Raw genomic sequence first — 18,154 nt, 5'->3', positions numbered from 1 at the left:
TTCCATGACACCTGGCCATGCCAGGGACCAGCAGCAGCCTAGCTGCAGCAACTCAGAACTCGGCAGGGGCAAACTTTTCCAGAGATACTCCCTACTAACAAGTTTGGCTTCTTCTGATTCCATAATTGGCTCATACCACCCTAAGTGCTCCCTCATAGTGGGAGTACTCATCTAAACACATCAAAGAGCAAGCTGAACACTGCTTCAAGAGCACTAGAGGTAAAGCAATGCAAATGCCTCACACTACTAAATCCTCCTGCAATAACTCAAGACAAACAAAAAGAAAAATCAACATTTCAGATAAACTTTCAATGTCTTTTTTTGCCCCTTCTTTTACAAAATCAGAAGGCTATAAAGAGCCACAACAAAACATGAACAACATATGTCCAAGTTCCAGAACATGTGGCTTATCAGGGTTTAGAATTAGGTATATTTTAAATATGTCAGTTCTCCGTGGAGTTTTCACACTGTGTTAGAAGAAATAGGGAAGACAAAAAGTAAATAAGCTAGTCAATGATTTAAGGGAACACCCAAAACAGCTACTAAGGGAGACAGACTGGTGAAACCCACATCTGGCTTTCACAGCTGCTTGAGAAACAATTCACAAAGGACTGGGGTCAGCCTGCAGCACGGGCGCAGGACTGGTACCCATCACCACACCGCAGGCAGACACTTCTCAGATTAGCAGATGGGCACAGCAGGATCTGGTACAGGACAGCAGGAAGCCCTGACAGACAGATTGCCAGTGCAGAATTTCATAGGGGGAATGGTGAAGGTTGATTATCAAAAATGTAACCTTTTGGTTTTGCACAGAGCATGTTTTTCTCTTAAAGTCCCCACTCAGCAGTTATTCATTACCAGTTTCCTCCTGTTAGAGAAATTATATGGTTGGCATAGCAACATATTCCCACCATGAATTTCTATCCCTCTGAATACTTTCAGTTCCCGAGGACTGAGAGCTTCACTGATCCCTCTTCAGCCTTTCAAGCCATTACTGCCTATACCATACTCCTTCACATGGGCTTGTATTTAAATTACATCTGGCACCCATGGGTGTGCACAGTCACTCTGTTCTCTGGCAATGACACTATGCAGAGGAGCTGCAGTTCAGGAACACACTTAATGTAAACAGCAACTCCTAAACAGACCAGAGAAATGATCAGGGCTCAGTTACTGACCTACACCATCTATCCTTTAGATGGCAAAATACATTTTCCCTTATTTTAAAATGAGTAAGGCAAATTCATCTAATGTTATTATGGAATTTTTAAACAGAAAGTTAGCTTAACAGAGGATGCGCTCTAACTACATTTGCTGATGTAATTTGTACTCACCACTAGCTGATGGATAAGGAGAAAACATTTATCTTTTCAGAGATTATATGGATTTAAAAATCATTTCAGTGAAAGCAAGGAACATCTTAAACAAATCAGGGTACATAATCAGCAATAAACCCTTGCATACACACATCCCAGCACTTGATACAAATAAAATTAGTCCATAAAGAATATTTAAAGTTCACTACTTCACAAAAACTTTCCTTGTTGTAGATGTACTGCATATTAGCTTAACAGCAGGGTTTAAACAAAACTAAATACAAGCATGTTAGTGATGTATTACCTAACATGTAATACATTACTCTGCCTTAAAATGCAAGGACATTTAATCTAATTGATTTCTTCCAATTATTTTAAAGACTGTTAAAGACTTCTAGAGATTATGGTAGCAGTTTTTACAGATTTAAGGTTCCTGCATGGTAGACACCGAACCTGAGTCAGTGCCATGAGTAACAGAACTCCTTCATGTCTTAAAAGCCAAGCAGACACTTACATTCTCTGTTGAATGCTTAATATTCCGTACCTCTCAAAAACAAGCCCACAGCATGCTTCCTGCTGTGGACCAGGTATTTCATACTCTGTGTATGTGATTTGGATTTACTTTATCAGGTTGGATATTAGGACTAACTTGTTCACTGAAACTGGTTAAGATAAGCATTGGGACAGGATGCCCAGGGAAGTGGTAGAGTCACCATCCCTGAAACTTCAAAAAACAAGTAAACGTGGCACCTTGAGAACTGGTTTAATGCGCTTGGTGTTATCAGGTCAAAGACTGGACTTGATAACGGTCTTATCCAACCTTAATGATTCTATGAATCTTTGAGTACTGTTTCTTTTTCTTTTCAGCTTAGCATTTGCAGACAAGCTTGTAAATATCAATTCAAAAAGAAACTGAAAGTGTCTCTCCATAATCCATTTAAAGCTACCAAATTTCTAGAGCAGGCAGCTATTGTATTGTTTAGCCTTTAAGAAATACTTGTTGTTCTTTCTGACAACAGTACGGTCACAATCTACACAGTAAAATTGTTATGAAACTCAAGGCGACCTCTTTTTAGACTAGAAGTATTTGTGGAATTTTAATGTAAGAATAAATTGAGTATTCAATACTAACAACTTACATACTTATTTTATGTTAACAGTTGTCTTAAACTGACTCTTGATCCCATCAATACTATGAATGGTTATTCATAAAAAAAAAAAAAAGTGTATTTCCCGTCATTCAGTCTAAATTCATTCATGAAAACTAACATGAACAACAAAGGCACAAAACTCAAACTTCAATAAATCAAACTATGAACTGTTTTCCAAGACCAGACATAAGTAATACTTTTCATTCTAGATTTTTTAGCTTATTCTGTAAAATGAATACTATTCAAAAGCCAACAAGACTGCTTAGGCTTCTATTCTAGTTCTCTATTCTATTTTACAGGTTTTCTATCATGAAAATAAATAATGTTTTCTCTGCCATGTTTGCACAGCATGTTTTAACCTGCAGATCAGGCAGAACTGTGGATGTTGCACATCTAATACTTTAATCACTTTATACCTACACCATACTTGGATCTGTAAAATAACCTGAATTTAGAGAGGAAAAACTGTTAAACGTATTTCAGGTTTTTCTTTTTTTTTTTTTTTTTTTTCCCCCTAGCTTAGAGCACATCCCTGCACTGGCACAACCTCCGATGAGTTAGCAATGGACAGCAGCTTCTAAACTGCTGTTCTACCATATAAATCATGTTTCAGACCACTACTACTTCCACAGGGGACCTTTTTTTGTTGACAGCTGTCAATAATATTACTACTTTTTACTGCTTTTCACTCAACAACAGAACAATGTATTAGTATAAAAGCCTTAAATACTCTATTAAACATAAGGTTTACAGCACCATGAAGTTATCACACAGTTCCACAATACTCAGTAGCTAATGGAAGAAGAAAAACTAAATTCTTTTGTTCTCAGCACCATAGTTTCTGCCTTCCCCAGACACCTCATCATACGGACTTCCCAGAAGTCCACAGCTCTGTCCTACTATAAGTAATGGGAAAATAAATCAAGAGTCTGTCACAGAAAATGCTCTCAATGCCACCACCATTTATACCACTACATCTTAAGCTCGTACTGCAGTCTCAGGATGGCAGTAGGCAGGTGCAAGACAGGGTTTTACAGGTCAAAACCTACACCACAGCCACTGGCTATCAGGAGAATCTTACAATACTAAAAACTTGCAATACTAAACATCACCTTCTGCTCATGTGGTCCCCCGCTGCAAATTGACAGGTACAGGTGAGTGTACCAGGGCACTGTTACTGTATGCTTGCTTTTTGCCTGTGCTTTCTGGAAGTACATGATAACAGCTGCCATTATATGTGTAAAAAGAACCTCTCATCGGGTTCACTGCAATCACTCCTGCATTCTCTTAACACCCCATATGGACAAAACTAAAATGACCACTATTCGTGTCGAAAAATAACAGGTAGAGCAGTGGTTATCAGTGGGTGTGATGACCTCTAAGCAATGGAGTTTTAGAGGAGAGTGAAGAAGGAATGGTATTAACAAACACCCAGTCCAGGTCAATCCAGGCTCTGAACTGAATTGTAGGAGACAGTAGAAGTTGGATCTCATGGGAGATACCTCTAAAAGGGTCAAACAGCACAGGAGTACTGGAAGGTCTTTAAGGAGACCAAAGTACAACATTAGTATATGTAACCACTCAAAAAAGCAATAAGCATTAGGAGATCAGTTTGGGAGATATGAAACACATGAAGGAGCTCCACTACAAAAAGGCAGTATAGCAGGAGAAGCAAGAGAAGCATGAACACACAAATATCACCCAGGAACACATGGGTGGTGTTGGGAAAGCCAAAGCTCAGCTGGAGTTCAGACCTGCAATAAGAACTTCTACTACTATATCAGCAATACAAGGATGAAAAAGGAAAATGTGGGTTTGTGGCTGAAACAGGGGACAGTTCACTGATATCCTTGCAGCACCTTCCTCTACCACATGTGAAAGGTGTTTGAAACTGGAAAAAAGCTAACAAAGAAAGTGGAAAATGTCATGGAAGGGCACCTACAATATTAAAAACATAATCAAGCTGATCTGTAACCAGACAGGAGAGGGTGATGCTGCTGCCTTCCAAGGACAAACTGATGACTGCTACAGAATTTCCAGTAACTCCCTCACTGCAGTGACATAAGCTCCACATGCAGCAACACAGAGGAAGATCAAAGTCAGAGTCTCAGCATCAGTATCAGTCTCTAGTGTATATTACGAAAGTAGGAATCAAGCTACAAACATCAGCAGAGCCAAAGGAGGCAGGATGCACATGGCATCTGTGTGGTTGGTGTTCCCTCCAGGAACCAGAGGAATGGAGGCAATTTGCAGGAGACAGGGCTAAGGGGGTGAATCTGACATGATCCTTTCCATGAACAAGCCTTGCTTGGGAAGATCACTGCATCCTCAGTACCTCTCTTCCTCTTCCTTGCTCCCTGTCCATCCCAATGAGCTGGGTCTTACCATACTTGTCGGCTTGGACTCCATCCTTGGGCAACTAGAAGCACGAGCAGCGACCTGTGCTGGCAGGGGAGGACAAACACCACCTCTGGTTGCTGTTGGCATTTTCTGCCTGCAGTTCCTATGGTTTTCTGGTATGTTTAAGTGATGCAACCAAGCAATAACAACATCTGTAAAAGGATGTCTGAAAGCAGATACTCCCCTAAATAACAGTTTATTAAATACTCATCCTCACAACGTGAAACAGGGTGGGGGTGGGGAGAAAAGAGTGAGGAGATTGCGAGGGGAATTTAAAAACAAAAACAACAACAAACAAAACAAACAAACAAAAAACTCAAGGAAACAGAAACCTTAAAGTAATTTATGTAAGGACTCATCTCCACAGGGAGGAATAAGGAAAAAAGCCAATGATGCTAAAAAATATATACAGCTCTTTCAGTACTTCCCCAGCAGGATACAGAACAAGAGTAAAATATACATTAAAAAGATTATTTATAAGACATCCTCCGAGAGAAAATAAAAGCTGAGAACATCAATGAACAAGAGAAAAGTAGAAGTAATCCTTTCTCATAATGAAGGCATGGATTAAAATAATTTTGGTACTTTCATAACATAATGGCATTTGTTTCATGCTGCTGAAGTGCTCATGATACTGTAAATTATTGTTATATTGGCTTATGCTTATTTTTCTTAGGCTAGCCCCCCTATAATAAAAATATAGTAACAATGCACACTTAAACACTACTTCTCACTTTGAGACTCCTTGAAGAAATAAAGTGTAGCAATTACCAAACTAAGAGTAGGGAAGGTAGAAGATTTCACTTTACCCAAGTCAAAACAAAGGGAAAGTACAAGAGCTCAGTCATTTCCATCTCATTTCTACTTTGAACATATCAACATGCCCTTATAAACAAACTGTAGACTGTCATAATGAACTGACTACTCTAATGAGCATTAAAACAAGCAAAAAAAAATCCATTAAACTCATCTTTGAGTAGAACAAAATGAAACCTAATGACTAACTTCTCTCCTAGCTAAATAAGTTAAAGATTGTGTGGTTAAAAATTATTTCACAGAGACGTTTCAATTGAAAACGTTTTTAATCAAGAGCTTTGGATCACAAAAGTTACCATTCATCAGCAGGTCTGCACTACCTGTGCACATATATAATCATAGATGGAGGTAAACAAGAGATAATTGAAGGTAGCTTTCTTTTAAGAAAAGCAGTATTACCAAACTCACTATACTCAGTTTCTTAATAGGAACAGAGGGGTTATGTACACTTGTAACCTATTGAATTTCACTGCCATTGCAACATGAAATAAACTTCATACACCCAATCAAGTGAGTTACCAGATAAGAAGAGTAACTGCTTTTCATATGCCAATAATAGTTACATACATGGAGTCCAAAATGCTCATTGCTGTATCTTAGAATTCCACTGCACTGTGATATGAAACAACACAGACCTGTGATGAATTTCAAGGCAGAGGTGCAACAGGATTTTAGAATACAGTGCTGTATAGCAGCTGATATATGACATGCTCTGGGCTCCCATGACTACATTGTTAATACCCTTCTGGCACAACGCATAAAAGCAAAAAATCTGTACTTCACTTAAATTAGGACTGCAATCTCAATCAAAATTACAGCTAAATTGTAAATACTGGATTCCTCAAAGAGAAGGAAATTGAGCACACAAGTGTCATGAGAATTTGGGTTATCAAGGGGAGAATATTAATTGCAGATATTTGGATCTTTCTTGCAATTTTTTAAAACCATTTTCAATGACTTATTTAGTGCAGTAACGAAAATGTTGACCTTTCACATCCTGAAAAAAGAATCTATTTTCAACCCAAAATGTAGATTTAGGAATTCACAGTAACTGACAGATATACAGCTTGTATATATCATGCTTGTTTTTCTTTATGCCCAGTTTCTCAGCTGAATAAATCTTCCAGGAGATTGCCATCATAAGCTCTGGTAGCAGAGCAAGCTGAGAGGTCATACGTTAACAAAAAAGCAAACTGGCTTGAAGGTGAGCTCACAAAATAGTTGACTGGGGATAGAAGGCAACCAAACTATAATCCTGCAATGAACTTCAGCACTATGCTCCAATCAAAGGGTCAACTTTTCTTGTCCCAAAGGCAACATTGTTTTTCTAATCCATATAAGCACATAAAACTTATGGATTCGTGTATCTAACATACGATATATTCTGTAATTGTGTTTTTGCTATGGAACTGTAACAATATTAAGCTTCGTTAGTTTCTGAGTAACATTCCACATTCTCTATGAAGCTTTCTCCAGTCTTGGCAGATGAAGTATTATCCTTCTCCTGTAATAAATAGTTCTTCATTAAAGTCTAAATTTCTTGCAATTGAAACCATCATACTGCTACCCTTCTACTACTATAGACATAGAAAATCTCTCTTGGGCACGGCACTGTTGGCTAAACACATGCCTTTTGGAGCAGAGATCTTCCTCTGCTTCACTCGTTTACACTTGCTGCTGAATTTCTAATAAGCACAGTCACTAATACCTGAAGAACACCATTAAAAGTCTAAACTTCTGATTAATTAAACCTAGATACCCTGGGACCACCCTTTATTTGTGCAATGCCTCACACAATTCAGAGTTTTCACCCACAAGTGAAAATCCCCCTGTTCCTACCATACACACAATAAACAATACAAGACAGAATAAGGAGCACATTCCCTGCTGTGCTCTGTAACAGTCAACTTAGCTGCCTAGGAAAGGAAAGCAATGGCAGACAGCGGTCAGTAAATTAAGTCTCAGAGGATCTGGGATACTTCACTTAGTGTGAATTTCAGACAGCATCATACATCTTACAACCCCACCTGCATTTTCAGTCTGCAATCTTGGTTAACTTGGCAAAAAAGACTGCCTGGCAAGTGTGCTGAGCTGGTAAAGCTATCACTTCCTGTTAGTCTTAAATCTATTACCTTTCTATTGCATTTTTGGATGTGATCCCTGGAGAGAAAAAAAAACCCAACCAAACAACAAAAAGACAAGTAAGGAAACCACACCTACATCCATGATAAACTCCTTGGCTCTCTACACACGAACTGACTTCAAAAGGAATAAGGAACATTAAACACTGAAAAGAATCAGTGTTTGATAATGCAGCAGGGCAGAGACATGCCAGAAGTGGGCAGCTGGGGTCCCAGAAGCAGTAAAGATGTCTCAGGATGTAGTTCCAGATATAGGTCACCAGCTCTAATCAAAAGCAGCACCCATAACCTTTTTCCCACTCTCCCCATTTCCATATAATAGAGGATATCCATGATTTCACATGGGAAATATGACTTGCAGGACATATACAACCACTCCCTTTCTCCCTTTGGATAGGTTTTACTTGGACCCGTGATCAGTCGACCCTACGCTCTCCAATGTCATTGAGTTACTGGCAATGGATTGAGCAAGAATGCCAGGATGACAGCAAAGATGTAGGAGTTGGCTACCTTTTTTCTTTATGCAAACTTCGATGCAACATGAAACACCACCCACAGTACTCATCAGCTTGTGATGCTTGATTTGACTTAATTAATCCAACTGACATAACCCTTCTGGGATGTGTCTTGCACCCTTCTGGGCTGCAAGCACAAACCTTCAGAAGTGCTCAGGAAATACAGCATATCTCCGTAGGTACATCTCACATGGCCCTGCATCATGCCCTGTAGGTTAGTTCCTTACTTGATCTGGAGTCAGATCTTGACCTCTTTCTGAAGACTATTCTGCATTTATGATGCTGTAAAGCAAGCAATGAACTGTACCAGCTGTGATTCTAACACCTCATAGCTCCTTGAGTATGCCAACTGCAAGATGAAGAAAACCAACAGAAAGTAAGAAGGGCTTTCTTTGCAGAAGAGATTGGTACATGTGCAGTGTCCATATGCAACTTGTTTCCCCAAATCAGTCATGCTAAACATTAAGTAATTCAGAAAACAAGTAAGTAATTGAATGAAGCAGAAACTCACAAATGAAAATAGCAAATATCAGAAGTGCTTTTTCTTCTACTAATACAAAGCATGTACCCAAGCTGAATGAATCACCGCAGAACAGTTCCCCATATAGTCATGGAGTGAGCTTTCTACTGAGACTATTCTCAACTGAATGTGAATAGGTATTTTTGGAAATCTTTAAAAATAAAGGATTTATGTCAGTATTACCCAGGCTGAGGTAAAACATGTTTATGTATGTAACAACACAAGGCTGGATGGCATTCTTCAGATATGAGACAAGGAGATAATTTGGATGGCTATGAAAGACACAGAACAATATTGGCTTGTTAAAGGGTTTTGTCATTTTAGTAATTTATTATCATAATTCAGTCATGATAAGTGATTCAAATGGAGACAGATCAAGAAGAATTGTGAGGAGAATTCAGAGTAAAATATATAATCCTCCAGTGATGGTTTGAGAGGACAAAATGCAGGCAAAGGAACAGATGAGACTGCAGATCTGGAAACAAAAAGACTGATGAAAATTAGCAGTTCATCATTCTCTGTATTTGAAGATTGACTGTGAGACATTAAGTCCCACATTTATATCTCCTTTCAACAACAGCTTATGGCCCAACACAGCAAATACTTGAGAAAGTGCAACTGAACACTAAATTCTCCAATAACACATTTACCAATTTTTAGAAACTGGGCCACATTCTGCAATGACTAGCAGGACTCCACACCGAAGCCAGTCAATACTACTCATCCTAACTTCTTAATAATAGCCACCAGCAATACATTTTCCACTCAGTCTCTATTACCAATACATTATTCCAGCTTCCATGCATTCTTACAATAAGAAGTATTACTTCCAGAACAGTTTTTGGCACAGAATGAAGATTTTTATTTTTTCCTCTAAAGTACCACATCTTTATCTTCATCTTCATGCAGAGGGACCACCTTCCTCAAATCCTTTTTCGAAGCTGGTAACTGAGAAAGATTTTACTGCAGCCCGAAAGATCTAAAGTTGTAGGTCACTGGAGGATATTAAATGATAAGCAAATTCATATTTCTAAAGTAATTCTCCCAATTTATTAGCAATGCTAGCTCCTGTTCCACAGTAGGGGAGATAATAATGAAGCCTTGTTAAAGGGCGATGCGATATCTTTTATGTAATGTCTTTTTTTCATTTGTGATAAAGTCATTAAAGCAGCACTGTGTCTTCCTGAAGCCTCAAACAATAGACTGCATTAAATCTCCTGTGCAAAATTAAGGACAGTAGCTCACTGGAAAAATAAGCATGTGTTCTTGCTAATGCTGATGGCCTTCTAAAAATCATTAAACTACTCTTAAATTAGCGACAATAAAACAATGCAGAACTGTTTCAACTTTTTCCAAAGCAAAGACAAAATCAATTTCCCTTGTAAATACCTCTTTGTTCCAAATCTGACTAATAGCCTCTATCTCACAAGGTGTGTCTTCCTTACAGACTGCCTAAAGCCTATTCTCCCACAATGATCTAACTTAGGAACTCAGTGTCTTAAATCTGGGTTGGTAAAGGTTTGACTTCACTGCACCAACAAAGGCTGCAGTTCCAGAGTCCTGCTCACCTCTTCTCCAGTCACAGGCTTCAAGGATCTAGTGCATGGCACATAGCTGAAACGTCAGCTCCAATTTCCTTTCAGACTCAGCTAGAGACTGGGCCGCTTTGCAGCTGAGAGTACCTCACACAGTTTCATTCTCCCAGGGCTACCCTGAAATCTCAGCGGGACTACACTTTCTTTGCTTATTTCTTCTGCAGTACTGCATTTTAAATTCACCTTCGGTTGCTCTGGGTAACACCTGTGCAGTGTAAGGGATGAGAAGTTTTCTCTGTTAAAGAAAACTTCTTATAAACTTTTCAGTCGTATCAGACCAGTTTGGACAGAGTACCCAAATACAGCAAAAGACACAGAGGAATCATGAAACAACAGAAAACATGTAACACGGAAGTTTAAAAACCCTGGAGCTCATGCACAAATGGTAAAGAAGAACCTTACATTATATTTAGCCTCTTCTGCAAAAAGACTGAAGTCTCGAAATTAAAACAGGAAACAAGAGAATATAATGAACTGATTGCCTAGCTTGGTATCCAAATACAGCAGGAAATGATAGTACCTGCTCTGTCCTGGTTCTCATCTACATCATGCATGACTTCTACTACCATCATATGTAGTCAAGAGAGAACCTGGTGAAGGCCAAGTTGCCCAGAGCAGTACAGGGAAGATGACTTTCTTATGAACGAAATGTGCATGATCACATTGTGCATTTTTCACAACTGTATGTCACAAAAAGTATGGGAACAAGCAACTCGAGATTAAAAGCTGGTGTTGCTTGTATAAAAACTATTTTTCTTCAATTGTACTTTCACTTTGGTGCTGTAGGTGGGAATGTTCCTTCTTTCTGAGTTTTTTTTTACTTCCATGTTGTCAAGTTATTGGAATGATCATTGTTCACTTTACCAACAATGCCAAGCTGGGTATTTTCTACATCTTTAGTCAATAGGTCAAAGGGAGGACCAGCTGAGTGTGCAACACAGCCCTGCATTCATAAATGGCCAGACAATATCCCAACTCCCCCAGCAAGGTCCTGTCTGTGAACCCCACCTTGGATGCCATGAATCACAAGGAAGAGTTAACAAAGGCACAACTACAGAGAGAACACCTATCTGGATGACATATTCATGTGTCCTGCAGAAAAGCTTTCAATATTCCAACAAGGAACAGGCACATATCCTTAAAAAAATCTTTAAAATCAAGAAGATAATTATTTGAAATATGGGCTCAGACTTAAACAGGAGACAACTCAAAGCGGCCCTGTCACCCTTCTAAAACAACAGCACCCTAAAGCATCATGGGCAAAGCATGACAATTCAGTGCTCTCTGGTCTGACAGAGCAATGCCCACCATCCTGGTCAAGGGCTACTGGTGCTCCAGACCTTGTTGATTCCACTCGTCCACAATTAATAATGCCTTCATGATTCTCCAGTCACACGAAACCTTGTTTTCATAACCCTTAACCTGAGTCTCACTTTTGCCCTTGCAAACCTAGAACAAACCTAGAGCCAACAGCTGATACTAAGCCAGAACAGCAAAAAACCCAAATGTCTTCCTCTGGGTTTTGGAAGAGTTTGTCTAAGTGATGAAGCTTTGGCCATTATGTTCAGAAGACTCAAAATGCCATCTCAGTTCCCCAAGAGTTTCAAGCAGAAGTCACATCTCCCTGTACACACATATGCTGTGATGGAGGTGCAACTCTAGGGACTTTGGGTGCTATGACAACACAGACAGACACCACAATTTCAAACTCCTACTACTTAATAACACTTCAGTTCCCACTCCATGCTTCCCAGTTATGATATTCATCTTCCCAAACAGCTCCACGTGCTGATTTTGGTAATCACATCCTTCAAACACTTGTCCCTGTTATGTATACCAACATCTACATATTCAAAGCAGTCTCTGAAGTACATGCCAAACATCTGTTTCAACCAGCTCTCTTTAGAGTTAAAGCTGTTTGCTGGAAAATTGCCATCCTAATGGCCAGCTCCTCTGTTAGTGAACTGGAGAATTCATTTTGTATTTATTGATTGTTCCCTAATGAAGAATCATAAAGGTGCCAGAGACTCTTGACCAGACACTACTTAATTAGTACCAAAGTGCATAAAACTCCAAATCAAATGAGCTCTTTGTCCAGTGGTTTAGTCACTGGGGAAAAAATGACATCATTTTCTGCTTATACAGAAGTCCATAAAATTTTATTAAAAAACTCTTAGGAAATTAAAATATTATATAGATCATTCATTTCCTTCCAGTTCCTAAGACACCAAGTAGGTCTTCCAGAATCAACTCATGCTTTGCTAAAGGAAGTATTCTTCATAAAGGACCCAGCAATATGCATCACACACAGAATTTATTTTAAACTGAACAAAGGCAAATGTCAATGGAACCTTTGTCTCCTGAACACTATAGAGATGCATTTCTGTTACATACAAAGACATAATGCAAAGCATCCAGAAGGTATTAAAAATGAATGGATCTGTCTTTTTATCATTGTGGCTCATAGAATAGTTCAATTTTTACATTCCCACAAACCACACTGTATTGGAGTAATTTCTGAGGCTACTTGCTCTCAAGAAGGCAGAGGTGAACAAGAGCTTGATTAACTGTCAATCTTTTTCCTCCTCTCAAATTTAAACCCTCAAAACCACCCTGAATAACTGGTATTTCTGTGCAAGTATTTCAAATTAAGTCATCCTATAAGTTAATTTCCTCTCTTCCATGTCATTTAAATTCTCAATTAAATAACTGAGAAAATAGCAGAAAGGGAAAAAGCCAAGTAACAGAATTAGGCAAAAGCCCATCCCTACAAGGCAATAGCAATGCTGCTTCTATTAGGCTGCTTGTTGAAGGTGTCTTTAGTAAAGTGGCTTAGATTCTTTGGAATAACATGATGTACACAAGGAAACAAAGCTTCATGATAATAAAAAATCCATTAAATATAGATACCCTTGCTGTAATCCACAATCATTGATATCACATATGTAAGAAAATACCCTCCCCATCTTCCTAAAAACTCACTCCAACGCCAAGTTCTGCAAAAAAGTCAAAATCCAGTTCAGCATCTGTCCTGTATTCAGCAGTTGATGTGATACCAGCTTTAGTCCTCTTATCTTAATGATGAACAAGTTCATTTCACCAGAGAGAGAGCAGGTTTCCACAACAGAATATGGGTTAGGACGAGCATATGAAGGATGAAACAATTGCAGTAAGGCAAATATCCCCAGGAGGCAGAATAGCAAACATACATACATATAGATACGGAATTCCCAGACATATGAATTTGGCTTCCTTTACTGAAATCCATTCCTTTTTTTTTTCTGTTATTAAACTGCACCTTTTTTAAATCGGTGTAAAATTACACCAACAGCATCTCAGCTATCCCAGATGATTTCATGCAGTCTTCCGCAGAGTTTTGTTCTGTGCTCCCAGCAGATCCGACTAGATGCTCACCAGTACAAGTCCCAAGAAAATATGCTCCAAAACAGCGGAAATAAAGAAAAACATAGAAAAGAAAATGGGAGGGACAGCTAACCACAGAGAAACTGGGGAAGGGTTACCAGAGTGAGGTCACACAAACCTCTGCTTACCCCTTGCTCAGATTCCAGCAGCTCTGTTTTGACTCTGACTGCCGGCATCCCATCAAGCATTAACATTCTGTTCTCAAAGGCGCTGATGTCCTAAGGCAAAAAAGGAAAAGCTTAATCAAAAAATTATGAAAAAAACACTTGTTTCAATTCACTGATTTAAGTTCTATGATACTGTAGAAGTATGTTTCTTTCAGTGGAAATGAAGCTAACAAGGAGGATGTAATAGTAATTTCAAGGAGTAGTTGCCAAGTTATAACTTCTGCTAAAACAGTAAATCATACTTTCAGTTATCCTTAAAGGAGAACTAAGTCCTTGTAAGCAACAAGGGAAAATCATCTCCAATTTCTATTTTGTAATTTGAAATTCATTACGCAGGTATACATATATGAATTCCTTACTTCAGAACTGAAAAGGAAAGCACTGGTGTCAAAGAGTTCGAAGGTTTTGGCAGTATGCTTAGGTATAATTAATTTCAGGCAAAACATTTGTATTTCTGGTAGAGAAAGTATAGGCTTATATGGAGAGAAGTTACAGTGATGGCCTGTATCCATACACATTATAAATTAACACACAATTGCTCAAATTTCTTATCATTGTCTTATAAAGTTATCAGCATTTGTCAACGAAAATCTCCACACACCTCTGACATGAGAGATGAAGTTAAGAACATGCACTATCCATGTAGTTATGGACACTATATGCCAAGAGCTTCAAGCTGAGCAAAGATTTGCAGAACTGTACTTCCCTGAATCAACATTCCTGCTGTCACTGGAGCAGTTTATGAGGACACACAAACAGTTGTACCTTGCACCTTCAATTCAAACAGTACCTCAACCTGAATCAATCTTCTACTCCAGCCAAGGCTCAAGGCTGGTGTTTGAACACAAATGTCTTCAGCTGCCATTTAGCTTGGACAACATAGAGAATATAAAAACCATTTTATCCTTCAGGCTAGAATGTGACTTTACAAATCCAGACACCTTGGTCAGTGCTACAGAAATGCAGAGACATCACACCTATTTTTTAAATAACGTAACTGGAGCACACATCACTTAAAAGTGACTCATTCACAGTCACTTATTAATTTGCAGCCCTGTCTGAAGGCTCTAGACTGGAAACTCACCTCTGCTCTGGTACCTCGTAGTCCTCAGTTGCTGCATGAGCATGGGGAAAAAAAACATTTCCCCTGTGTTTCACAGGCAGCAGATCCATTCAGCACTGTGTGGCGCCATTATTCATAAGGAATACATTCATAGCCCTGTTTCTTATCATGGTTGCTTCAGTGGAATTTTAGGGAAAATTGTCCATCCAAATGGAGCTTCCAAAATATGTTTTAAAAACTGAAACTACTTTAAATATTTTCTTTTTTTCCAACCAATACACCTCATCCCAGGATCTCCACCTTTCAGGATATAAATACTGCAGAAACTGTTTATTTTTGTATACTCCTCCATTGTAATTTAAAGAACATGTTGAAAAGCAAGAAAACTGATATGCCCATCCTCCAACATGGTGCCAAAAGCAGAGCAAATGACCTTAAAATCCCTGTCACTCTCACTTTGAGCCCTGTGTATTTTAGCACCCAGAGCTGTGGTTACTTACTACAGGACAGGAAGAAACTTCACAGTGAAGCAGGTAAGCAAGTGCAGTCTCTATTTATTTCCTTTAAAAGTAGATATACATCATTCATATCTAAAGTCTTGGAGTTAGAAAATTGCAGATCGAACAAGCAATTTTCAGCAGGACACCTCTGTATTCAAACATGGAAGAATGAAAACCAGTTAAGCTATTGAGATGTCTCAGTTTATGCTATGCTACTGATGTACCTCTACTGTACTTTTAAAGCTTGACACAACAAGAAGAGGAAGAAAAACAAGTTCTTCCTATATGTTTGCTGAGCAAATTATTTAGTGCACCTTGATCTTTATTCAGTGTTTGAGACATGAGGTGGAAAAAACGCAGGAAGAGTCTCTGACGCCACAGAGAAGCTGGATAAAATTGTGCCTGGCTTCATGTCTTTCTCCCCAGCAAGGGAGGCGTACTATTTACTTATTAGCAGCAGATCTCAGGTGTCACTGAGCTACATCAGTTTGGATGTGGTTTGAGGTGGAGCAGAAGCCAGTGTGGCATTCCTGGTTCCCCCAGTGCCTATTTTGCAAGTTGAGAGGTCCTTCTGCTTTCTTGATTTATAGGCAGCACAGCTGAATTTTACAGCAAGATCAGGAATACACCATCATCAAACATCCCTAAGGCTGTTTAGCTCATAGACAAAGAAGGATGAGCTGATGCTGCATCGTGTCCCTGAGGAAGTTTTACCCTCCTGAGCAGAGGGACAAGGCTGGCTTACACAGGAGGCACAGGCAGAAGGAGGGGGGAAAGACAAAGCGCCACGGAGGAATGGCAGGTTTAATGAACTGTTAGAATCTGATTAGAGGCTAATGTCCCTTTTAGTGCTTTGTACCAATTTACAGCTGATATACTTGAACCATTTTTCCCCACTGGCTGTGATAAACTCATTAGTTTTAAAAATGCAAGCTAAACAGAGCCTTTGAAGTTTAAAACTGATAAATCATGAAAACCTGACTAGTTCATGTACCATTTAACACATTTACATTTAACTAAATTTTCATAGTATTCACTTCCCCTTTTGTTCTCCAAAAATCTTATTTCTTAAAAGCAGACTTTCGAGTGCTGGTCTGAAGAGCAAATACTCTGGCTGTGAACAGCTCTGACTTTTGGGTAATTTATAATTCACAGGAGCAATAATCACAGGAGTAAATTATTTTCAAACTATTTGATCTCTTCTGCATTTATAACTTGAAGTATGTTGTGTGACACATCCTGAGGGGCCACTGCTGAGTAGATCCAATCTGTGTGTGATCACAGGGATGACACATTCAGCCCAAAGTCACCTGGAGAGCTGGTCATTCCAAACAGTGCTCTCCTGCCATAACCAGTGCTTGCACTACAGTATGTTCAAAGCCATGCAGCCAAACAGGTATAATGGTTGAGGTTTGCATACAGTGGGCTGTCACCTAAGGCAAAAGGGCTTGAGTTACTCCCACTGGGGCTGGAGATGAGAACTGAGTTCTTCCAGGAGCCTCCAAGGGTCAAGGCACAAGCAGATGGAGCAACCACACCAGAGCGAGGCCAGGCTGCTCCAGTGCCCACATTACCTGATTACACTCTTGAGACCCACCGGCAGAGATAGGTGATGTGATGCATTGAGTCAATGCATTTATTCAGGCCACTCAATTTCTTCATTAACTGTGGTAGCTAACTTCCAGTCCTCAAAATTGCTCAGGTGAAGGGTACCTTAATTCGTGTGATAGTTCTTCCTCTTCTAGTTTCCCACCTCAACCCTCCTGGTGGACTCCTTTCCCACCTTGGTAAAACGCACAGCAGATGTAGGTCCTAAACTGGGTGTACAATCAAGCCAAACACTGCATGACCTCACCAAAACATCTGTTCTCTTGGATGAGTAACTCATCCTGAAAGAGATAATGCTCTCTTTCGCAGTGCCATCCGCTGGAACTTGCCACTAATCACTTTTGGACATTTATTCCCTTGAAATATTAATTAAAAACACAAATCATACCCAGGTCCTTATGGGCAACTGCTATTATAGCAGTTGTTACACAAGATAGATAAGCTTTCAAGTTACAAGCTCTTCTAAGAAGCTGTAATAGTCAGTTAATAACCAGACTCACCCCACTCCTGAAAGGCCTACATTTTCAGCACAGCACCTCTACAACCATCACTGCTGTTTTCTTCATGAGGATGGCTTTCCATTGCAACTTTTAATCAAATTACCTTTCACTATTTTAGAGGAAGAAAAAAACCCCGAAATCTCATTGTCTCATCCTGATACAAACTCCCTCTACACCCTGTACTTATTTATTTAATTATGAATTACACTATTATGACATCTGCCATCCACAAGAAGTGCTAAGGTTTTGTAGCCAAATTTTTCATTTGGCCAAGCCATACATTTTGAGAATCACACTGTACACTTTTAACAATCAGAGACAATCTAATGCCACAACTGACATCTTGTTCTGAGACACTACCAAAGACACCCCTAAACCCCCCTTTATAATTTCTTCTAAGAAGATATAAGACAGAAACCAGATATCCCTACCCCACAGC

The 18,154-nt window shown here is 39.2% G+C and overlaps 1 protein-coding gene across 5 annotated transcripts in view; it reads right to left on the bottom strand.

The window, feature by feature from the left end:
• KLF12 (KLF transcription factor 12) overlaps positions 1 to 18,154 on the bottom strand; it is a 235,166-nt gene that overhangs the window by 132,564 nt on the left and 84,448 nt on the right. For 4 of the 5 annotated variants that reach the window (XM_058835439.1, XM_058835447.1, XM_058835463.1 and 1 more), the window contains one exon: positions 14,006 to 14,095. In XM_058835439.1, the coding sequence (XP_058691422.1) occupies positions 14,006 to 14,095 (90 nt within the window). Of the gene's footprint in view, positions 1 to 13,752; positions 13,893 to 14,005; positions 14,096 to 18,154 lie in introns of all 5 variants that reach the window. The other variant, XM_058835473.1, reaches the window with a different exon arrangement.

The sequence above is a fragment of the Poecile atricapillus genome, chromosome 1, assembly GCF_030490865.1.
Source record: "Poecile atricapillus isolate bPoeAtr1 chromosome 1, bPoeAtr1.hap1, whole genome shotgun sequence".
NCBI classification, from domain to species: Eukaryota; Metazoa; Chordata; class Aves; order Passeriformes; family Paridae; genus Poecile; species Poecile atricapillus.
This window is presented reverse-complemented; position numbering and strand designations above follow the sequence as displayed.